The sequence below is a fragment of the Diplotaxodon limnothrissa genome, linkage group LG20, assembly GCF_057381915.1.
Source record: "Diplotaxodon limnothrissa isolate DT_005_m linkage group LG20, D_limnothrissa_male_GT1.1, whole genome shotgun sequence".
Taxonomy (NCBI): Eukaryota; Metazoa; Chordata; class Actinopteri; order Cichliformes; family Cichlidae; genus Diplotaxodon; species Diplotaxodon limnothrissa.
The window spans coordinates 24,369,012-24,394,382 of record NC_140615.1 but is presented as its reverse complement, the minus strand read 5'-3'; the positions used below and the strand labels follow the sequence as shown (position 1 = coordinate 24,394,382).

Genomic DNA, 25,371 nt, shown 5'->3' with positions numbered 1-25,371 from the left:
ATTGCGAACTTTAGTTCAAAATAATTCTTCCTTAAAGCCATGCTGTGGGAATCTTGCCATACGAAAAAGTCCAAAGTTTTTTACAAACTGCCGGTTTTATGTGTATTTTTGGTTAATTGTCATTCTCATCACTGTTTTCCTCGCACCAACTTTCTCCGAAGCTTCAAGTCAAACGCATTCTCAGGCGCGCACACGATCCGGTTTTTCCTGGAGACATTTGGTCCCCAAATTATCCGGCTGTTCCGTTTCATCATTTCACTGACCAAGTTGGGGGTTTCCTCTGTGTGTGTGTGTGTGTGTGTGTGTGTGTGGCGGCAGGGGGTAGGGTGGAGCAGGAGGAGGGATGCGCGGATAGGAAAAGACGCACCGCTCGTCTATTGGACCAGAAACAGAGTGGGCGCATGTAACCGCCTGTCCAAGCCTGGAGACTTTGCCTTTTTTTTTTCCAGGGACGGGAGACAAGAGGGTCCAAGACAAGTACACATCTAAAAGCGGTATATGTGAGGCAACCGGGGGCTGCGAGTCATGGACGCGCTGTTGGCGTTATTATAGGCTGTCGGTGACCACAGAGCGTAAAGTTTCCGCTACTGTCGTGTTGTGTTTTTTGTTTTTTCCTTTGTGTTGCGTTTTTTTTTCTTTATCTTCAAGCCGCATGAGTTCACCGCTGTTTTTAGGTCAGCTGGTCGGGGTTCCGTTAGAGATAATGCACCCCACCATGGAAAAAGACACAACTTACACCAAGATTTTCGTCGGCGGGCTTCCTTATCACACCAACGACGCTTCACTTCGGAAATATTTCGAGACTTTCGGGGACATCGACGAGGCAGTGGTGATCACGGACAAACAGACGGGAAAATCCAGAGGATACGGCTTTGTGAGTCAATCTAAGTTCATCTGCCTTTTCTCTGCTAGAATCAGAGAGCAACTCAACGCATGTAGAGTGAATAAACAAAGCAAAAAAGAGCGTTTAATTAAGGTTTTATCAGCAACTTCCAATCTAATTAAACGGAGGGCGCTTAAAGCACAGTAGCCCACGTCTGTTGTAGCTGCTAATCAGTTTAAAGTGACTTTATCTTAATAGTTAATTACATTATTCTTATGTTTTTCATCGGAACCTTTTTTTAATGTGTGTGTCTCGGGCTTGCACGCTGCAGACACTGCCACTTTGTTCAAGCAGGAGCCATGTGCAGCGTGTCTGGTGGTGACAGTCACATGCCAGAAGCATGAGAAGCAGGTTATAACTTATAAGTGTGTCATCAATTATCTCCACTCTCCCCAAGTACAAATGGAAGCTCGAACAGACACAAAACAAGGACACACACACCCACACAGATACACTTGAGTTGGTAATAAGCTGCTGCAGCTGTGGGCAGATGTCTGTGTCGTCTGTGTGTTTGTGTTTGTGTGTGAGAGTGTGTGTGTGTGTAGGGTGGGGAGACGGGGGTCCCTGGACTCGGAGGTGTGACATGTCAGTTGGCTCTGCAAGATAAGGCTGCAGCAGTTTCATGTTGACTTCCTCCCTCACAGCCCTTCCCCCCTCTGCCAGGTTGGGTTTTGGTTGTTTGTCTGAGTGACTTTGAGTTAATGTGTATTGAACTTCAGATTATCTCTACCTACTGCGCAGCCAATGAGCTGATCAGCTGAAGCAGCCATGTGTTGAGCTCCCCCCCTCCCTTTTTTGAGAGTTGGGTAGCAGCGTGCTCATTTCATACTTGACGTCTCTTTAGAGGTCTTAATTCTTGAACCACAGCGATCTAAAAACCATTCACTGCTTTATGTTTGCATAAAAGTCCAGAGTCTGATGCTGTAAAATGAAAGCAAGCATAGCTGTTTTACTTTCACTGTTCCACTTACTGGCAGTGGAGCCTGCAGCTGTGGTTCTGCATTGTGGTGTAACTGCACTCTGTGTGTGTGTGTTAACCTGTATCACCCCTTCCCAGTTTCTTTCTGCCCACTCCTCAACTCAGTCCCTCAAGGTAGATTCTAGCATTTCATCCTTGGCAGGCCAGGGTGAAGGAAAAAAAGTCTGCCTCCTACACTTCAACCCACACCAACACAGCTGAAGCTCCACTGGCAGCTTTAAAACACACTCATTTCTCCTTTCATGTAGTGGAGTCAGTGTCCTGTCCTGCAAAAAAAGGAAGAAAAAAAAGATTAAGGAGACGAGGACAGAAGCATCCTCAGGGTCACCCCTCTGTGTTGCTTCATCCGAGTGCTCATGCTGGCATCCAGACTGTAGAGAAGCTTTCATGCGTTGCAGTTTTGTCGGTTTAAGAGATTACATGAGTGGTCTTAATGTGCAATGCTGTGACGCTGTCTACAGGTGACCATGGTGGACAGGGGGGCGGCAGAGCGTGCGTGCAAAGACGCAAACCCCATCATCGACGGCAGGAAGGCCAATGTGAACCTGGCGTACCTGGGGGCGAAACCTCGCAGCTCACAGTCAAGTAAGCATCGTTAATCTGCGTCTATTTTCTTTCTTCAAAAACTCATCAAACAAGAGGTAGCACCGAGCTTCTTTTTAATCAAATGCTATTTGAAGGTTTGAAAAGGTGAGCTTTAAGTGAGTGGTTTTGGTGGTTTGGTGAGTATTTAGAGCAGTGGTTCCCACAACTGGTGCATGCAACCACCGGCAGGGGAAGGACAACCAATAAAAAACGTGAAGTGAAACTCATTTGAATAAGTGTGTTTTTTAACATTTTTTAAAAAACAAAAAACTAATTTGCTGATGCCAGTGTGAAATTCTAATTCGATACTTTTTTATTGGTAAAGATTGATAAAAATTGTGGAGGTTAGACGTGACTTTCTTGACGTTTCAAGTTGGGAATGGCACAAAAAGTTTTAAAAAATGCTTATTTAGAGCAGGGGTCCTGCAACCACGAGAAACAAAAATCTTAGTTGATTTAAATTTGGCACCTCTGGATGACTTTGAGTGCTGCTGCTTAAAAAAGTAGAAAATATTGCTTTGTGGAAGTGCAGTTTGGACCACTTGTATTTGCGCATCTGAGATTCACTACTGGCTTAAAAACTTCTTGAATGTTTTTAAGGATTTATGGCACCAAATAAGGTATATGAGGTTTCCACAGTGCACTATCACTAGGCTTATTTAAAAAATATAATTTAGTAATTTGAGGACAGTATGGTCGCGTGTAGGTGAAGACCATCACCTCATAGCAACCAGCCTGCTGAGGCCTGCATGATCTCTCTGTTCTCCAGCATCCTCCCACAGTACAAAGATATGCATGTTGGGTTAATTGGTGATTCACCGTAGGCGTGAATGGTTGTCTGTCACCCTGTGGTGGCTCTGTGACAGACTGGCGACCTGTCTCGGATGTACCCTCTCCTACAGCCTTTGACCTTGAATTGGATAAGTGGAAAAAAGGGATATAATGTAGCAAATTGACAGGCAGTGGCTTCTAAAGACTTCAACGTGGAAGAGATAACATGTTTGAGATTTACAGTATAGTAAGCCACAACAAATACTTAGTTTTCTAGATTATATGGGGGTGGGGGCAGAATTAGTCAGTGACAGTAGCACAGGGGAACCTTTCTGAAGCCCATGTAAGTGGCTGACGGTGTTTCATATGCAGTCTCTGCTCTTTTTTGTTTTTTTCCCAGAGACAAACGTTCCCCCATATCCATTCTGTTACTTTCAGGAATCTTTCTCTAGGAATTTGCCAACATTCGTAAGTCCTTATACCAACGCTGTGGTTATTAATTCTCATACTGAGATGATGATTGTTATTCTCTCAGTGAATAAAAACTTTCAAAAATTGGAGAAAAAAGTAGCCAGAAATCTACAGGAGGCGTCTACAATGCTGAACAGGCCAATCACAGTAGCTGCGGGCTGATTCAACACGACATGTAGTTATGTTACTCGGGAGGTGCGCGTCAGGCTACGTTGGAGGTTTTGGTTACGTCGTAGGTTACGACTTAGATTTCCCGCTGAAGCATAAATTGGGCATCACTTCAAGAGCAGACACTGTTTATCAGTCGAAGCCTTGAGTGCCAGCTGAAGACAAGCAGCTGGCACTCAATGCTTGGGTACCAGGTGCCAGCTGAATAAATTCATTCACAAGCCACCGTTCTGTGGATGTTGACGAACACGGACGTTACTGAAAGAATAATGTGAATATGATAGATCATGAAGGTGAATATCGCAGCCTGTGATAGTCTGCACGGAAGGCTTGGAATAACACTTATTTGCATGAAGACCCTGGTTATGATCACATGTCCAGGGTACGTGTTGGCAGATTGGGAAACTGCATGTTATAAACATGTTATTCAGGTTTTACCTCATTCTGTCACAGCTTGTAGTTAGCAACTACATTAAAATAAAAAAACATAATAGGGAAGTATAAAGGAAGCAGAATATTGTAAGCCTTAAAGTGTACTGTTACTTTTAGTTTCCTTTACTGAGAAACTGAATCCAGCACACTGTTTGTCGTGTGAAATGTAAAAAAGCTGCAGGTAGACAATCAAAAATCTGGATACTGTTGAAATATGAAGTCTTCTTGTGTCCCATGTAAACAGCACATTCTGAATAGGATCAGACTGATTTACAGTAAGTGTGCTTCTAACCAGCTAAAGGCCTTCTACGTTGTTGAATGAACAAAGGCAGCAAATGCTCTCAAGCAGGCTTCAAATCTCTACATATTTACATTTTACTGAAAGGGATGTTGACCCAGAGCTTTGTGGAGGACAAGAGAAATCACAAAAAATATAAATATATGCTTAAATGTGACATTAGTTGGATAAATCATGGACGACTACTGGCATGCTCGTCGCCCCAGCCAGCTGCTTATTCCCACCATACATTCGCTCCTTGTGTGCTTGAGTTTACGCACAAGCTTTTGCGCTGCTGGGCTTTTTCAGAGATAACCACCACCGCACATGTTTTGTGCTTCCCCTTCAACATCTGGGTGCACACCAGACCTTGACAGCAGCTCTCCCTCACTACTCCGTTTAAAGCGTGCTGGCTGAAATGCCATAGAGTGTAGGTGTGATTGACAAACAGCGGTGCCAACAACAACTGACTGTGTGTCCTTATTTCTGGGCGAGGGCTGCGACGCAACTCCCCAAGCATGCAGCTGATGGGAGATGGCAGCGCTTGGTATTTTGTTATTGTGTGCGAGAGTAGCGAGAGAATAGGAGAGCGGGGAGAAGGCGAAAAAGAGCAAGAAGGGGACGGGACTGTTAAGAGCAGCAAATAACAGTGTGCCTGTCTCCTCTTTGTCCTGGCGAAGGAGGAGGGCTGATGAAGTCATGTCAGTACAGTAAAAACGAGGAATGGGAAGGAATAAATAGCTGCAGGAATGTAAAGATGAAGTCAGAGGAGGTGCAGAGAGGAGGAGGAGGAGGATACATTTCTCCTTTCTTACTCAGTCTCAGCTGATTCCCGATGAAGTCTGGAGGCAGGGAGGTCACAGATGTTTGTGAGCAATAGAGTGCATCATTATTTGTATGAGTGTGTATGCTGGGGGAATAACAGTCGGTCTGTGATACTCCCGTATACATGCTAACCTCTGAGAGAGAAAAAAACAGACAGAGAGGGAGAGAGCAGCTCTGTCCTTGTCTGCCCGTCTCTTCTGTTGTTTGTATAGCCAGTAGCTAAAATATCCCGCCTTACCGCTGCCTCTCTCTTTGTCTTTGTCTCTGTCTGCAGGTCTTTCTGTTGGAGTTCAGCAAGTCCATCCTACGTGGGCTCAGAGGCAGTATGGGTAAGACGGGGAAGAATCAATACCACTGTTTCCAACACTCTCTCTCTCACTCTCTCTTACCTGCCTCCTCCTCCTCAACACAATACATTTCACTCCTCCGCCCTTGACATTTGTGAGCACTCGCTCCTTTTCTGCACTTGGGTCTCGGTAGTCGCTGGCACTCTGCAGCGCCTCCAGAATGTATTCGACCCTGTGCCCGTTTCTATATCGGTGCACTGGCTTTTGATGTCTTCTGTTGTCTCTCTCTCTCTTTCTGGTCCATTAAACCCATGAGAAGCTCAATTCCGAATTTCACTCATGCATGAGTTGGGCTTCACTGAGGCAACAAGCTTTTTAGTCAAACTTCCCCCATCCCTTCTTTTTCTCCCACTTCCACACACACACACACACGCTTCCTCACATTCCTTCCTCTCATTGCATCACCGTAGTGCCACTCATGAGTCACTGTGTAGTTGTGTAATAGAAAGTGGTGTTTTTAACACCCTTTAAAAACCCTGAACATGATCCCAACTGGCTGCAAGATAGAGACTGTGGCAGGAAACCGGAAAAACAAGAGTCTATAAACATGCAGGTGCTAACATGTTTACTGTGCTCACTGCAGTTAGCTGTGTATATGGATACCCATAACAATCAATAAAAGTTTAATCTTGGTTGTTATGCTGACCCTCGATGTAGGAGAAAGGCAAGTGTCTGTCATCACTACATATAGCAACACCAGTGCCTTCTAGTTAATGGAGGCAGAGATATTTTATGTGTTGTTATGTTATTTGGTGTCTATTTAATACAGCAAGCTTGTAGGCAGCAGCATTTATTACTGCAAACAACATGAAGGGCAGTTTGCATCCCTTTTTTCCACCGTGATTCTGACGCTGATGACAGACTGCCTTTATTTGAAGTGTGAATTTATTGCCACAAGGTGACAAGACAGCAGCATTATAGCGCAATAGTAGTGACACAATAAAATATCCAGTGACACAGCGTGAGTCAAATGTAAGCACAAATGTAGCCTAGGCAGTGTTTTCCCTGAAGTTTTAAGTGTAACACAACTGCTCAACACTATTTGGTCTTCCTGTCATATGGAGTGAAGCTAGCAAGCGCTCCAGCGATGCTCGGTTGAGTTGTTTACTTTTGGCTTGCACAACACAAACCGCTAACATGTCCTCATAACCCTAGCCCTTCATAATCTGGTTTTATTTAATGGTTTATGTTTGCCTCAAATGTTGAAACAAGTTTGCTGTTTCCACTTCCACCTTCCACTTCCAAAAATTTAGGTAGCTCCCTTTTTAAGCACTCCTGCTCTCCCTCTCAGACATGTCTGGGCTTTGCTTTTGTGCGTGTTAGGGATGTTTAATCTATGGCATTGCTATACCATTGGTATCATGAGATGACACTTTTTATGCTGAAACATTGTGCTGGAATTATTGTGGATGGTACGCTGTGGCACAACCCTAGATAACATGCAACAGTTAGCGCAACTACCATAATCAAACGCTGCAAACATTATTACAGAACTTTCCATGTTTGACAAGATTACTCTCTCAAAATTCACACATCTTGCAAATAATGATTAAATGATGCCACTGCAATTGTGTCCATTTAGGTATTTGCCTACTGAAAGAGTTTTTAACCAACACAAACATGCTACCCCAGGACAGGAATAGGAGAAGCGTTAAAAAGATGGGGAAAATACAGTATGATAAGTACAGCCAGCAGCTGCACTAAACACTTTTAAGTATTTTTAACACTCGGTTTCACTTTAATTTCCCTTTAAGTAGTTTATAATCTGTGTGGATGTTTGCACACTGATGCTTCAGCCCTGCACCTGATCAGAGGTGTTGTTTCTTATGAAATATTGTACACTTTCACTAAGTCAGGAAAAAGGCCTGTTTTGCAACTGGTTTCCAACGTCACGGTGTATGTCAATATCTCATGTATCAGAGTACAAAGGATTTAATGCCAAATTACTAAAGAGATGAATGGCAACAGATGTATCGTGCTGGTGAGCTGGTGCTGGTTTCTTGGAAAGAATCAAACCTTTCTGGGTTTGTGTAATTCACGGGTGACAGACGTTCTCATTCAGTGTCCCAGAGTTTCAGTGTGAACAAGAAAGGAAATCTTAATGACTCAGTTCCTGAGTAAAACAAGGGGGGTGACACATATCATAGACTGCTGCAGACAGTAGAGAGACGGTGCAGGTTGAACCCAGCTGATGTGTTGTTGTTGATGACTGGATGGATGACTCTTCTTCTTCTTCTGTCAACACCTACTTAGTCTTGACTCAGATGTTTGGTGTATCGCCGGTGAGGAGGTGATCTTAGGAGAAGATGTTACCAACTGTCACAGTTGTTGATTTTGTTTTGTGTGTCTGGCGCTGCTATTGACTTTTTGAGCTTCATTTCAAAATCAAATAGCTGCTATTTTGGTCTTTGGCTGTCACAAATCTGAAGTTTTAGCGATGGGATCTTCTATATTTTAGAGGTATTTTAAGGAATTTACAGGATGTAGCGTTTTGGAAATGATCTCTTCGCTCTGATTTTCTGAAGGCTGACAAGTTCCGATCCTGCGGCTACAGAAAAGTCCATTAAAAACCTCAACTGTTCTGAGTGCTATTAATATTGCAGTCCTCAATTTCTGAATGAGTGATGAGGGAATTGAGGCTGACCCAGATGAGTCTATGAATGAGTGATGAGGGGTTGATAGAAAGTCTCCCAGAGTGCGAGAGGAGATTTGACGCAGAGGGAGTCTTTTGTTAATCTCTGCTTGCAGGAAGAGTCACAGTTTGACACCTCAGACTGAAGAAAAACAGCTGAAAACATCACCTGGCACAGCCCAAAGGCAAACACAAACCACAGGTGGCACTTTGTTTGTTAGGGTTAAAACACCTCCAAATTCAGGCAGTGTGTAATGCGTGTGTGTTTTGCAGGTGGCGGTTTAATTTGCTGAGAAACTATTGGGACATCTGTGAAGAAAATAAATGAGACATATGAGGTGAAGCAAGAACACTTTCTGTTTTCTGTCAGTATGAACTGAAACATTGGATTAAAAAGCACATTTGTTTGGTCTGTTAACAAAATCCACCAACAGGTAATTTTAAACCTAATTATCGAATTATACTTTTTATTTCACACTGTGGTGTAAAATACTAAAACACAGTCAAGGTAAAGTCATCTTACATATCAGGACATAAAACATCATCTGGCCCTTGGCATCTCTTAAAATTAGGTAAGTGCAGCCTGTGAAGAACAACAACATGTCATACTAGATTGTGTCATTATTTATTCAACACAAACTAAACCAAAAATGCAGAAGCAGTGTGTGAAAAACAAACAAAGCACTCCATGATTAAATAGATAGAGCCACCTTTATCAGCATAACTGTCTGTTGCATCACTTTATGGAGATTTGCAGACTTTGACTGGGCTATTCTAGAGTTTTTGGTGTGTTTGGGATCATTTTCCTGTCGCCATCACACAGACCAATGTTTAGGTGTTGAACAGATCCCCTCACGTTTGACTCTAGAATACCATACAAGAGTTCATGGTCAACTGAAAGGTGGCTGAAATGTTCACAAGTCCTGTGGCTGCATAACAAGCCAAGATCCCCCCCGGTCTCTAAATGTGACAGTGTGCATCATGGCATCTTTGGTCTCGTCTGTTCAAAGGACATTGTTCCTATTGTGTTGTTTTCCGATTCAACTTTGAAAACCTAAGCTGTGTTGCCAGATTCTATATAGAGAAAATGGACTTTCGCCAGGCATGACTGAGGCATGTAGAGTCTGAGATGTAAATCTTAGTTTTTTTGCAGTTTCTCTGAGCATTTCACAGTTGGATTTGTTGTTACGTTCACTCCTGGGAAGATTATTGGCACATTATGTTAACACACATCTGAATGCTCCAGACCAGCAAATTGCCTAAACCTTTGCTTTAATAGAGATGGCGAATTTGCTGGAATGTCCAGACCCTGGAAAACTGGCAGCAGCCTTGAATGTTTGCCACTTGTGAATAATCTTTTCCGCTGTAGAATGATGGACTTTTAGAGGGCAGCAACAACTGCTTCTTTAAGATCACTGATGATGCCTTTACTCCTTGGCATTGTGTTAACGCACATCTGAACACTCCAGACTGTCAAATTGTTAAGCCGCTCTTACGTCCGTCTTGTAATTGCTATGAAACCAGTAAGGGTGTACTTAGTTTTTCACATTATGTCATATAATAGCAGTTTAATATTTAATATTTTACAGTTAATCTTAGATTGTATTTACTAATTTTAAGACCTGCTATGAGCCGCTTATATTTTATAGTTTTTTTCTATTTAAAGCATTAGATTTGAATGAGGGCATACTCAAACCGACGACCGGATGATACTCCAGCTTCCCAAACATCAGATCAATGAAAACTACTGAGTGGGCTTTTATTTTGAAGAGTTGCTATTAAAAAAAAAAAAAAAGCAAATTGTCACAATTGAGAACTGAAACTAGCAAATGCTGGGCTGTTTTTGTGTCATAGCTGACAAAGATGACTAATTTCTGACTAATATTGTTGGTTTGGTTTAAGATATCTCAGCCTGTTCTGCTTTGATTTCAACCACCCAGGTTTTTTTAATCTCATGTGTGCAACAACTGTGTGCATGTCAGTGCTGAAAAAAAGTGAAACAAATACATTCGTTTTGAGCATTCCCCTCTGTTTTTTCCTCTCCAACACTGCCTACTTCGAAGTCATATTACCATCAGTTCATGATGTGTCTTGTAAACAAAGTTGAGTTTCATTGTTCGAGGGTGTGTTTAGGGAAAAATCTGTTGCAAAAGAAGAAGCAATACCAGTGTCTGCCACAGCGTTAACCTCAGGAGGTCTCAGTGCACCACAGCTGCAGGTTACTGCCTTTTTCTCAACAGGAAACTGTCTATTTTTGAATTACTGCTATTACCGCTAACGTCGATTTTTATCTCTAGAAATCAAATCTGCTGTTTGAGGAGGGCGTTCTGATGAATGTAGGATACCACTGCTACTGTTCTGAATCCACCACAGTGAAACAAGCAGACAGAAGGAGACTTGAGCTAATATTGACTCTTTAAACAAATGTGAGAGAAGTTGTTTAATCTGGAGAGCAGTTTTGACAGAAATTACATGTTTAAACTGGGGATAAATAAACCTTGCAGCCTGAGTAATGTCTAGATTTTTCAGTTTCTTACGTGCAAAGGGCACATCTGTCCCAGCTCAGATCTCTGTGCTCCGAGGCTCGATGTGTCTGTGACATGATCAGTATGACTGCAGTCAGTTTCAAACATTTCTTGGCTGCATGAAGGACTTTTATTTTAGGCTCAACTAAAAGAAATAGTCCAAAGTTTAAACAGGGTCATGCTGTTGAGAAAGAACAGTAGCTTTTCCAGTCTTTAATCACAAGATAGTTGGGCATTCACCGTTTTTCACTTTAACTGAGGGTGTCTTTTCTCTCTGATTATAAATCTAGGACTTGTTTTCCCTAACTAATGATCTTCATATTTAAATTTATTGAACTGATTGGGATCTTTTTTGTGTGTGTAAGATGTTGCCGTTGTCACAGTTTCTTTTTTATTCTGCATTTTTGCATTTGTGTATGCAAATATGCACTTTGTTAGTTCCACCCATTCAACTAGTTGATAATCAGCCAATCATATGGCAGCGAATCGGTGCATTGAGGCAAGTAGACATGGACAAGACAAGCTGCTTGAAGTTCAAACATCGGATCAAAATGAGAAAAAAACAAAGGTTATTTAAGTGACTTTGAACGTGGCATATTGGTTGGTGTCAGACAGGCTGCTCTGAGTATTTCAGAAACTGCTGATCTGCTGGGATTTTACCACACAAACATCTCCAGGGTTTACAGAGAATGGTCCAAAAAAAGAGAAAATATATCCAGTGAGCACCAGTTCTCTGGGTGAAAATGTCGTGTTGATGAAAGAGGTCAGAGGAGAATGGCCAGACAGCTTCAAGCTGATGGGAAGGCAGGAGAGAATCTTTAAATGCATATCACCTAGTCAGCTAGCTCATCAGCTAAGAACTGGAAACTGAGACCACAATTCATCAAAATTGGACAATAGAAGATTTTCAAATGTTTTGCGCTCATGCTTGTGCAACAGACAAATCTGCTCCAACTTTGATTGTAATTGTGATAAAATGTAGTTTATAATTTATTTTTGAATGCACTTTCATTAGAATTTGAAAAAAATGGTGAATTATTGTGATTTATTAAAACAAATAACCAGTGAGTCAAGGAGGCTTCAGTGATAAGAAATTATGCATATTCCTTTAGCAGAAAGGTTATTCTTATCATTTTAAGTGGTAAGTGGGGGTTTGTCAACAAAGTCCACCTATAAGCACTTTTAAATGTCACTAATTAAAAATTCTGTAAAAGCAAAAACAAGGATCTATGTGCCAGAATGACAGCTCCCTTCCAGTGATAAAAACCTACCAGGTGTGTTTCAAATCAGACTATTTCTTGGCTCAGAGCAGTAACTTAAATAAGTTCTAGCATGATAATTACGAGCTTTAGAGGAGCTAGTGGGTGAATTTTAAAGTTAATCAGCGGCTGGCCGTCATTTCATATTTAAGGGACAGATATGAAATTCTTCTCATCTAACTCAGTGCGAGAAAAGCAAACAAACATGTTTTTCCCAAACGTCAAACTACTAGACATAAGATTCGTCTAAATATATCCCCATGCCTTTTGCTGCCCCCTGTTCCCACTTCACCATCATCACTGTGGGGCTCCCAGTGGGCTTTCTTCCTTTGTCTGCTCACACAAACTCACACAGTAAACAGCAAATATCAAAAATAAACTCAAACAAAGCGCAACTCGCTGTCTGCTGCTTTGGCATATTTGCTTTAAGTTTTTAGAGGACAGAGGACAGACTGATGCCAAATGTGGCTTTGAGGTACAGCTGAGTTAGGGTGGAGGGCTGTGGGGGAGCATGTTCTCATATGAGGGAGGAGGGCAGGCGTCTGTCGCCCATAGCCGCCTGCTGTCTGCCTTCAGCACCCAGAAGCTGCAGCAACATCGATGCGGTTGCTTGGCAGAAGTGAGATTCTTTTTTTTTTCTGCTCTTTAATTTCTTTTAAGTGAAAATAAAGGAGGGTGAGGGAGATGGATGTGCGGTGAGTCTATTTAAGGTGGAGGCGTGGGGGAAGGGAGGGGGGACTTCCTGTTGAAGCAGTGGAACAGAGCAGTAGAGGATGGGAGGAGGGGGTGATAGACTTAAAGCACACCTGTGGGTGGATGAAGTTGTGGCTGGGTTCAGTGAAGCTTCAGGGTCGTGTGATGTGCGTTTATTATAAAACGCTCCTCAATGAAACATCAGGAAATCAGTGAACGGCCTCAGCGGGCGCCAACGTGTCGACTTGTTTAATATGTTCACATCCGTAACTCCGTATCTCTCCCTGTCTGATTTTCTTTTCCCATTCTTCCTCTTGTCTTCTTCCCCCTTTAAATAATCCTTCTTTCTCTTTCCTCTCAGTCTGCAGTCATCACTCTTTCTCTGAAGGGGGGTTTAGGTAGACGGCGAACCCTCAGGTGGATATTTTTCTTACCCAGGGACCCAATTAGGAGCGACACCTCTGTTGGATGAAAAGCCTCATTTAACAAAAAATGTAAAGAGATGGTGTTGCAAGCTTTTCAGAGCACACAGAGCACAGTTGTCTGTTAAAAGATGACACATTTTGATCTCTGATTGCATCTTTTTCCACTTCTTCCACATCGGGTTATGTTTTTTTTTTCTTCTGATGTGCATTTAAGTACTAAAGTCATCTTCCCATCCTCTGTCTCCCACTGATGCCTTGATGCTGACAAATAAAGTGCATAAAATATAGATCGAGGCCAGTTTTTAATGAGCAGTGACTTCGCATTTCAGGCTAAATCAACACTTCTGTGTTCCTGCAGGCGCCTCACAGCAAAAACCTGCCAACCTGCCAGAAATGTGACAAGAGAAAGGCATGTCTTGTGTTTGCATCATGTAAAGTAATCCTATGACTGCTCAGAGCTACAGCTGCCACCGTCAGACAATTAACTGATTAGCCATCCACTGATATTGATTCATTGTAAATTACTTCCACTTAGTTGTGAGGATTTGCTGCTTCTCTGTGGTTTACATAGGGGTAAACTGAACATGCAAACAATTTAAAACAAACCACTGTGAAGACTTTAATGGGGATTGTACTCACCCAGAAGGTTATTCTAGGAAATTGATGAAAATAACTATTGGTTTAAGTCTTAATCAGAGCAGAAAAAGCAGAAAAATAACAAACGTTGTTCTCAGTGAAGTTCCCAATTATGGTTGTGAAGCTCCAGCTGCTATAAACAACTATTTAAAATATTCAAAATACGCTCACTTCATTAGGTATACCCATTTAACTGCTCATTAATGCAAATATCTAATCAGCCAATCATGTGCTCAGTGCATTTAGCCATGCGGCTATGAAGAGACGACATGCTCAAGTTCAATCTGAGCATCAGAATGACAAAGGTTGTTGGCGACAGACAGGATGGTCTGAGTATTTCACAAACTGCTGGTCTGCGGGTATTTTCCTACACAAACATCTTTAGGTTTATCTGAAAAAGAGAAAATATCCAGTGAGCGGCAGTTCTCCAGCTAAAAAATCCCTTGTTGATGCTAGATGTCAGAGGAAAATGGCCACATCTCTGGACAGTAACTCAAATAAACAAGCACTGTAACCAAAGTGTGCAGAAGACCATCTCTTGAGTGAACTGCACATGAAGCTGCAGAAGACCATACCATGTGCCGCTCCTGTCAGCTAGAATGGAAAAAATGCTTCCTCGTCTGATGAATCTCAGTTTCTGCTGTCACATTCAGAAGGTAGAGTCATGGATCCATGCTGCCTTGTATCAACGGTTCAGGCTGCTGCTGCTGGGGATTTTTTCTCGGCACACATCGGCCACATAGGTTAAAAGCTTTACTTCCACGGCCTACCTGAATATGATTGTCAACAGTTGCTTAAGTGTGTCTCCACAGTTCATTTTAGCTCTGTGTCAACATTAGAGAGCAACCACAAATGGTCTGTACTCTCTCATTTATCAACATGATGAATGTCAATCACTTTATGTGCACACATCTGCAGACACTGGCCTGAGGAAGCAAGATTAGGGACTACACATAACTTAACAGCGAGCAGTTTCATTCATAACAGGTTTTCTCAGTATTACACTGAGAACCAGCTACATGTATCAACACAGAGTAATCTATAAAGGAAAAGTTATAAACATGTATTTTGAGTTAAATATCTTCGATATCTTCTTTATAACCCTTACAAATGGGTACATTCACATTAAAATTCTGAACAATTCATTGGATGTGTGTTTGAAGTAAAATTTTTACATCATTTTGACAGTTCTGAACATTTTCTTTTCTTTATGGATGAATTTGGGCTTACTTTGAAAGAAGCCATGGCTTGAAGGCAAAAAAAAACTGATGTAACATCCTTTGAAATCTTGAAATCAAAAGCAAACGGGGACCTGAAAGCTCCTTATTTACTTGATGATTATATTTGATGTCATTAGGAAGCTGACAAATAACTTCAAATGAAAGCTTTAAACCTGGAAAAAGTTAAAGCCGTTAAAGTATATAAATGCAGGTCCGGAACAGGATATTTTGAATGTTTTTTTTATTCGTGCAACAAGTGAACGTCAGATGGAAGTGAGATGGCGTTCATTAGACTGACATGTGCAGGATTAAAACTCAGGCGTGAGATGGGTTGAAGTCAATGGCGTGTCCAGCGGGGTGGCCTGGGGGGGCACAGGCCACCCCCCCAACCAGACTGGCCACCCCAGGTGCCACCCCAAAGGCAAAACAATAAAATTCAATCAAATATCAAATGTCCGATTATGTTTTCACGGTGACGCTCAGATATCCGAGTGTAAGTGAATGCAGCATCGGCTTCTGCGCTATGTGCATCAGGTTAGCAAAGGTAGGAGAGCAAAGCACGAAAGACGGCACTGCAGGAAACAATTTTTCGGTGAAAGAAAATGAGGACAGAATAAATGTCCCGGTAAGTAATATTAAGTTTGTTGAGTTTAGTAAACTAAGGTGAAATTAGAATACCAAGGAAAAAAATAACACTTAAAGAATTATTGCAGCTGTGGAATATTTCAGACAGTATGCTACTGAGGGGAGCTAACATAAGAGTTATGAGTTATAAGATGTAATCTAAGTCGTAACATTGCTGTATGGAGCTGCAGATTTGGTTGCAGGTTAACATAGCTGGACTGGCCATCGGGCTTATTTGACTTATTTTTTATTTTTTTTGTAATGGCATGAACAATGAGAGGTGGTGGATTGGCCAGATGCAGGTCGATGTGTAGAAATAACTCCGTTGTTTGGTGGTGGCTATGGCGGGGCTTCCACAGAGGCCAGCAGGTGGATGAGGGAAGGGGAGGCAGGAGGAGAGCCCCGAGGCAGCCGCCAGTCCGAGTGTCAGGTGAACTGAACTTCAGGTAAGAAGTTATGACCTGCAGTCTATCTGGGTCAGATATGAACTAAGTTTAGGTGGAGTTTATTTTCGTTGTGCTGACTTTTTACCGTCAGTTGCAATAACTCATACTGCGTTCTAGCCAGCTTGGAGTTTTTATACAGCTGTTCGGTTGCTATGATGTTACTGATAGTGAACTTTATTTTATTCATAAGGTTAGTTAGTAGAGTTGCCAACGGCTCCTTAAAAATGGAATGGTCCCTCATTCAGAGAAAATATTACACGTTTCGTATTGAGCTGAGAAGAGACGCAGTTTGTCCTGAACTTTAGCTAGAATGGAAAAAGACACAAAGCTGGATTTATTCTGTCTTTACGCTGCACAGCTGCCTCTTCTTCTCTCATTCTCTCCCCCTGCCTCTCCTGTTGCTACTTCAATCATGAAACTGATCAATGATCAGCTGATCGGCTTTTCTCTCTTGTTTATTTATCGCCCACTTTGCACCAGAAAGAGGAAACCAGCAGATGTTGCGCTAAACAACAGCAGCACGTTTAAGCTTGATCAGCTGTTGTTAGAATGTATTTAATATTAATTTCTAGTATCAGCTGATGTTTGCTGGAGCCACAGCTGTAAAGCTGCTGGTCATTATGTCGGTTTGGATATCTGGTGAGAGGGAAACATGAAGATGAAACCAGGAGATGTCCTTACTGAATCATCAGAGCTGAACAGGTGATGGAGAAACAGGTTTACCTTTTAGGTCACATGAATGAGTTGAAGGGAAGTTTTGAACTGTTTCTGAGAGGCAAATAACACCAGGATCCTTTTTTATGTAGCTGACAGCTGGTAACTGTGCAGGGGTGGATCTAGGAAAGTTTTGCCAGGGGGCAGGTAGGGCATTAACAGGGAAAGGCACAAAGAAATACTTTTCTTTCTTATTCTCATTTAAAATACCTAGTTTTTATTAAATAATTATCTAAATCTTACAACCAAAGTTTTTATCTGACGTAAAATGTATAGAAATCATACATATACCAACAAGACAGTGTACATCACTGTCACAACAGCGTTTGTTTTCAGTCAAAGTCTTTATGGCTTTACTACCTGGTGGGTCGGCCTGTAGTGAAAATGCCCAATTTTTTTTGTCCCAGTCCAGCCCTGCAGGTTAATACTGGCAGTGTCACCATGCCAGCTGACTGTATTTCATCATCAGCCAGTGTTGTTCTTTATCAATATTACCAAAGTTTACCATAAGGCAGCATAGAAAGTATTTACTTGCTTTCAGGTTTTATTCAAATGTTAGTCTTTTCAGTTGTTTCTCCACTTTTTTCCTGTTTCAAAATCAAACACCAGTTTGTGAGAAGATTATCTTCTTTTTTTAACAGGCAGATAAAGTTTTACATTGGAACTGGCTAATTTGTCAATTGTATGTTACAAATGTTCGTATTTTAATATTCAAAAATGTTTTTGTCCAAAACATATGTGCACTATATGTCAGTAAAAATACTATGCAAATATTGCTGTCCTTGAATGCTGAGTAAACACTGACAAAGCACTGATTGTATCTCTTGTACTTTATCAACGCAGTATCTAAAAACTTTGCACCGTAGTGGTTAAAATCTCATTCTAATAAGAGTTAAAAGTGCATTTGGTTATTAGGTTTATAGGATTATTGAATTATGGTTAACGGTTGGTAGAAATTTTTTTTAAACATTATCTGCCAATTACATCTGCCACCCTTCTCCAAATCTGTGCCCCTACCTGGCCCCCCCAACAAAAATTTTCTAGACACGCCACTGGTTGAAGTCAGGAGACGTTTCCTTTTTTTGACATTTTCTTCTCCGTGTCAGCCTTATTTGAATGAATCAGATTTAAATGTCTTGCTTGCTTGCTGACATGTGAGCTGAGTGTCCGGCGCTGATGTTGGCCTTTCTATCACTCACCCCCCCTCGAGCTGCGTGTGTGTTTATCGACAGAGGACGGAGGGTCATGCGTGTGTCTCTCCATGAGTGTGTGTTTGTGTCTTTGACTGACTCACTCTCCTCACTTCTCTCATCTGTACTATTATAAGCGAGGCTGTCCTAAGGCATGAGGGATATGATGGCTGATCCTTCACCTCTCAGCATCGCTCGTTCCTCGTCTAAGGAGTCCCGACCTTGAACCTCAGCAACAACAAAAAAAACCCTCAAAAAACAAATAAACCCCTTTATGGATGTTTGGGTTTTTATTCTCTTTGGTCAGTGCATCCTCTCTCTTTCATGGCGCTGCCTGGTTTTGAGAAAGGACAGCGAGGGGGAGTGCAGACGTGGAAGATGGCTGTGAGGGAGCGAACCCAGAGAGGGGAGGGAGAGCAGAGTCGGTGGAGGTTATTCTGCTCTCATGGGTCTGTTAGTGAGTGCACACCCATGCAGCTGCGCCAATTAGTCCTGCCATGCTTGAACCCCCCCCCCCCCTCCCCCCACGACACACACACTCTTCTAAGCTGCTTAACTAACTACACACAACCTGTTAAGTGTGTGCATATATTACGTTTCCTGCGTGTTCACTTTTTCGGGATGTGGCGTATTCGACTGTGTGATTCAATGTGCGCGCTGTAATTTAGAGTTTGCGTGCCTGTCTACGTCCCCTTTGAGTTTGTGCGTGTTTGTGCGCATGTATAAATGTGTGTTTGACAGTGATGCGATGATGCCAGGCACGGGGAGAAGAGAGGCGAGGCACAGCTCCCACTCGTACGATGCCACTGTCACATTGGATCAGTCAGGCCGGTGCAGGCAGGCAGCGGCACACAGCCGTGGGAATGACACTGCACTTCTGCTCCGGGGGGATACGAGATGGGATAGAGAGGGGTCGAGGAGGCAGGATGCTGCTAGCTTCAGCTTTGTTTTGACTTTATATGTTGTTGAAACCGTGCAGATGATGATCTTCGTCGTGCCAGCCAGAACTTCAGCAATTTTGTTGGCCCTTCCTTCCTTCCTTTTTTTAAAAAAATTGAGTAAAGTTTGTAAAAAGTTACCAAATCAGAATTTTGTAAGACTCAAATCAAACTTTAATGATATTTAATAAATTATAAACTCATTTTTTTCTTTTTAATTTAGTAATGAGTTTTTAATATTATAGAAGAAAAGGAATGGTTTTCAGGGGTTTTAAAGAAGCAACAGAGTAGAGGAGTCACATATTTGCAATTTATAAATACACCTGATAAGAAAATATCCCACATTTTTGTGGTTAATGTTTTAACAGTGCCTGTGTATGCATGACACCAGGAAGCAGGAATAAAAGCCAAAAGACCAACTTCAAAAACAGGCAGTGGCCTTAAACTTAAAGGCTGCCAGTGAGGACAAACAGCGAAGGCAAGGTCCAAAAACTGGCAAAAGGTCATCTGTGGGAAAGTACCAATGAACACAAGAAAAGAAAAAAACAACCCAAAACCCCACAGGAAATCTGAAAAGCCACAGGTGGAACACAGGAAGGATATACACTGAAGAGGGTGGCTGGTTAATTTGAAATACCCGTGAAAGACAGCGCAGATGAGACTAATAATAAGGGAGGGAAGGATGGAAAACTAACAAATCCAAAACCATGAAAATGGTCATGGACAGTCTCGTAGTCTCAAGAAGCAACTGAATTACAGACCTCAGAATCAGTTTCACTTATACTGCCTTTAGTGGTATTTTAGTGGTATTTTATTTACCCATCGTTCTTCTTTTGGTCCTTTTGTCCAGTTCAGCCGCACAACTAGTTAAATAAAAAACAAAAACAACTTTCAGAAATCATGAATCAGCAGTAGTTGAAAAAAAAATATCAAATTTTCTTTCTATTGCCTACACCAGCCAATCAGACTAAGCCTGCAGCTATCTAGCATTAGAGCTCTGGTGATGAGGGGGAAACAGGTTTGTGGATTTTGTTTAGCGTGACCAATCAGAGGGCACGATAAGTTAAAATAAGTTCAAAAGAAGAGTTCAATTTGATTAATGCTTAAAATGAATATATGGATGCTGTATTTATACTGGCAGCTATCCTGCACATACTGGCGTGTGTCTGTGTGTTGTGTATACAGCACAGTGGCTGTGTGCAGACTCAGTGTTTGTTGTGTAATCACACCTGATCCCTGCTCGCTCTCTCTGTTTAGGGGTAAGCAGGAGCAGCGGCAGACCGCCTCTCACTGCTCCGATCACCTGCTCAGACGCAGTGACAAGGTTACTGTCAGGTTAATGACTCTGACTGCAGGCTGTAGTGTTAAACACTGTCATGTTCTGTTGTTTTTACTTAAGCAGCGTAGCATAACCTAGTTCCTTTGATATGATCGCTGTTGCTTTTGCCAGATGTAACTGAGGATGTTCAGGTTAAGTGGGCAGCCTCAGGCAAGGACATGATTGAATACAAGAGGACAGTGGAGCGCTTTTTTCTCTCATTATTGTTGTGGCTCCAAGTGCAGACAATCTCATACCATGCATCTATTGTGGCAGCTTGTGTGTGTGTGTGTGTGTGTGTGTGTGTGTGTGTGTGTGTGTGTGTGTGTGTGTGTGTGTGTGTGTGTGCGTGCGCACGCACAGGTGTCAAATCCAGAAATCATATTTTGGAAGCAAAACAGATTTTTTGAAACATAAGCCAATCCCGATAAGAATAGTTTATTGCAATTTAGTGTTTCTTACCTAAATGTTTCATTAGGATCAAAGCGTCTTTTTTTTTTTTTTTAAACCTTTTTCAGGCAGTGTGCTAATTAAACTTAAACACAAGGGAGGCGATCTATTTTAAGGGAGCAGAACTGATAATTGCTTTTTAAGGAGGAGGAGAACCTTTTGTAGGACTCAGTATTTGGGGTATAGAGAAAATGAGCATTTGCTAAAGAAACTGTGAACGTAGAGCATCTCGTATTACCATCGCTTTAAAAATCAGACCTCTCAGTGATATACAGAGTGGCAGCTCTGCACACATATTTCCCTGATGTTGCCATTGGATATTCAGACAGAAATGGATGTTGTCAGGCCTGTGTGTGTGATTTTTACGACAATCTTTTAAGTCTCAAGAGGAATTTCAGCTTCATCTTTTGTCTTTGCTAACCACTCTGCCCATACAAAACATGTACTGACCTACATTATTTTTATTGTTTTTCTCTATATCTTAATGGTTTTTTTGGTTATTTGTATGTTTGTTTGTTTGTTGCATGAAAAAAGGTTTTAAAATTGGCAGAAAAGACCCAGAAACTATAACGTTATAGGCTAATTTGAGACATCTGCACTAACATCAAGTGCAACTTGTAGGATATACATTTAAAAAGATATAATAAATAAGACTTAACGCCAAGCAAAGCTACATGTCAGACCACACACTGACTTGCATACAAATTACATAAGTTAGCATGTGTTTGTAGTACGTGATGCTAATGTATTTACAGTAGCAATGAAAAACATGCTGGATTATTTAATTTTTAGCATTAGCAAGGTTTAGCATTTTAGCATGCTAACATGCTAATATCAACTGATTTACAGTAGAAGCCGAAATAATTATAATTTCCAACGCAGAAACTGAGGACAATAGTTCTTAAAATGTCATTTAAGTTTCTTTTCTAGCACCTACTGTGGCGTACAGAGGAAACCAGGCTGAGATATGAGCTTTCACTGGGCCATTGATTCTTTTCTTTTTCAGCCATGCTGTTGTAGATTTGCCAGTGTTTGGGATCATTGTCCTGTTGTATGACCCAATTTGGACCAAGCTTTAGCTTTCAGGCAGATGATCCTACATTTGAGTCTAGAATACTTCGGTATACAGAAGAGATCGTGTTCGACTCAATGACAACGTGGTGTACAGGTGCTGTGAGTGCAAACAACCCAAACCATCACCCCCACCACCACCGTGGTGTGCTTGACAGTTGAAATGAGGTGTTGATATGAACACAGGGCGGTGCTGATATGCTGTGTTTGGTTTGCTTCAAATATGGTGGTGTGCATTATGGCCAAACATCTTCACTTTGGTCTTGTCTTTCCAAAACTCTTCTGCTTTGTTCAGAAGCAACTTTGCTGCCGTGTACTTTATGGGGAGAAGAGGCTTTCTCTTGGCAGAGTCAGTCAAACAAATAATACTTATTCAGTCTTTATCTGATTGTGCTATCATTAACTTTAACATTTAACATTTAACATGCTAACCGATGCCTGTAGAGCCTGACTGACTGCACTGTATCGTCAGACTTTGGAGTGAATTTGATGGGACATCCACTCCTGGGAAGATTGTGGCATTTGGTTGACATACAGCTGAATGCTGCAGACTAGCAAACTACCCAAAATTCTGCTTTTTAAGAGTTTCTCACATTTATTGATGATTGATTTATTGATCAAATGCACTTAATTACACGCACCTGGCACATACTCTCCCTCTTATCTACTATGAAAGCAGTAAGGCTGCAAAATTCCATAAAAACTTGCTTTTTCACATGACTCCCAAAGAGTTCCCCAAAACTCTTAAACCCCAAAAGATGCTGTTAAACAGGTATGAGTGATCTTAACAATAAACGATAATGAAACAATAAATAAAGACTCATCAGTTACATTTACAAATGATATGACAATTTTCAACAAAGTCCTACAGACCTATCCTTGTAACAGTTGTGCTTCAGTCAGTGTAATTTTTTTAATGATTTCAGTGATTGAGTTTAAAGAATTTACTGAAAGATCATGAGAAAATGTGTGTAACATATTATATGTTTATATATAAACACATTAAAAACGAGAAGTCCCACGTTTATTTTATTATGTGTGCTTTAGTGTTAAGCATATTAAGTGTATATTTCTGTTTTTACTATAGAACAATATGGTAATTGATTTCTTGACTAAAAAATTAATATTTATATGATAAATAATTGAAATGGTAATAGAGTTGCAATAATTAGTAATTTAATTACCGTTTTGTAAAAACCAGATAATGAATTACTTAATATTTGCTAACCAAACATGTGTTTCTGTGTCCCTCCAGGCTCACTCAGCAGTACGTCTACCCCCAGACGTTCCTCCAGCCCAGCCTGCTGCTCCATTCTCACCTCAGCCCGACAGCAGCGGCTCTCACCTCCCCTTACCTAGACTACAGCCCCGCCTACACGCCCTATGCCTCCACAGGACTGGAGCAGTACCCCTACACCCCATCGCCGTCACCCTCCGCTGGCTACCTCAGCTACACCTTCTCCCCCAGTACGCCAGCGCCCACTATCACAGCATCACCAACCCCTCCGGCTGCCATCCATCCTCCCCTAGCTGCACTCACTGCTGTGTCTGCTGCACCGCAGGCCTTCCTCCACTACCCTCTGCACCAGCCAGACCGCATGCAGTGAGCAGCTCTGAGCATGGCTGCAGCTGCTGACTTGATGATTCGAAACAGCGTGACTGTTGACTCGTGACATCATCAGGATGAGACTAGAAGTGGAAGAGAGTGTGATATAATCAAAAGGGCTTCTCAAGAGCACTCTAGTTCCTGTTTTTTTATTATTATTGTTGTTGTAATAGTTAAAGAAAACGTTCTATTACTATTGTCATCAGCATACACTCTGAATGTTTTTCATCAGTGGCAGCACTCAGAGACTGGAATTAGACGACTGGTAATTTTCTGGATGTTTCTCTTGCTGCTGAGTTCGGAGGCAGTCTGACTTCGGGGTAAAGACAACGAGAAAATATGTTTGACATGATGCTGTGGCTGCAGTTTTTCCAAAGGTACTGAGCTGAATGCTGGGCTCTAGCCAAGCTGGGAGTCAGTTCCTCCTTCAGAAACACAGCTCCAATTACCTCCTCTTCAAGGTTAACTTTCTGTCTATGGCCTTAGAGATCTGTCTCTGTACTTAGTTCATTTTGTCATTTTTATTAGTCTCACATGTGAAACAAACAAAATGTTTATTGTGTTCCCTTTTGTTCGTTTTCTCCACTGCTGGCAATTTGTTATGTAGTAATTACCACAGAATATGCAATATTAATGACAGAGGTGGAACATTAATAAGGTAGACAACACTGGTGTAATATTTTTGTGTAATGCTACTGCTAGATTGTCACTCTGAGATCGACTTTCTTAACACTTCAAGCATATTAGCCATCACATGAAGTTCCTGTAGCTGCTTTGTAGGCTTTCTCAACTTTTGCAGCAAAAGCATCCTCGGAGTCGGTCTTTATTCAGTTACTTAGGTGTCAATACAGATCAGGTAAATGTATTTGGATGTGGATGTCCAAAAGTGTGTGTATGTCCATGTTTGGTCTCTGTGAGTGTCAGCGAGTGAGAGACATACGGTATAATGCAGTATATGCTGGTGTCAGGTCTGAGCTTCTTTTCTAGCCTCTTGTACTGATCAGAGTTGTTTCTTTGTTTTTGTTTTTTCCTCGAATGCAGAAATCAGAGAGATTCTTTAGTCGTGATACTGCAGTTTCCTGGTGCCGCCGCATCATCTTAGTAGTCTTAAAACAAGCCATACATCACATCTTAAACAAATATGCAAAAATAAAATGAATATTTCTAAATGAGATGTGCTATCTTTTTCTTAAGCAGGTCAAATCTGAGTACTTCTGGACAGTACATACACCAGCAGCATGGAAAATTTACATTTCATTATGTCATTGAGCTGCTTTACACTGGTGAACTGGAAACCCGCTGAAGGCAATAGATTTTACAAATATGTTAATTGCCTTTCTTACAATGAAAAATCATCAACCTTGACCAGCCAATCACAGCCAGTAGAGCCACTAAACAACACATTATGTCTTGCTTGTTTAGCTACATTTGGCCTCAAGAAAGCCTGCCTTTTTCTCCTTCTTTGGTTCTCAGTGTTAAACTAAGCATTTACTTTATATTTACTGCACAGCACTGATGTGTTTTGTTTAATGATCCAAAAGACCAGTGGTTCTCAAACTGTGGCACACAGAGCAGAAAATATGGAATAAAATGAATATAATGTGACTTCAGTCGAGAAAGCAAAGAGGAATTTCTGACTTTTACTTCACTAAACTTTAACTTGTATGATTTGCTGTATTGTTAATGATTGATACTATTAAGGTGGTCAAGGAGGTTGTGGATCTGGTATGTTTACTCTGAAAATAACCTTTTTAAAAAGCAATGTAAGAATTACAGTAAGAGAATTATATTTTACAAGAGGTGGGTCTTGACTTGAAGGTGATCAGGAGGTAAATCCAGGATCAAGGAATATTTGGTGGCATTCTTTGCCATTGCAAAAGAAAAAT

The 25,371-nt window shown here is 41.4% G+C and overlaps 1 protein-coding gene across 1 annotated transcript; it reads left to right on the top strand.

Moving 5' to 3' along the window:
* The first annotated feature begins 456 nt into the window (after positions 1 to 456).
* Positions 457 to 24,627, top strand: rbm38 (RNA binding motif protein 38). The gene is made up of 4 exons (XM_085344195.1): positions 457 to 874; positions 2,324 to 2,447; positions 5,666 to 5,720; positions 23,135 to 24,627. The coding sequence occupies exons 1-4, from the start codon at positions 653 to 655 to the stop codon at positions 23,484 to 23,486; spliced, it is 753 nt and encodes a 250-aa protein (XP_085200321.1). The 5' UTR covers positions 457 to 652; the 3' UTR covers positions 23,487 to 24,627.
* The last annotated feature ends 744 nt before the right edge of the window (positions 24,628 to 25,371 follow it).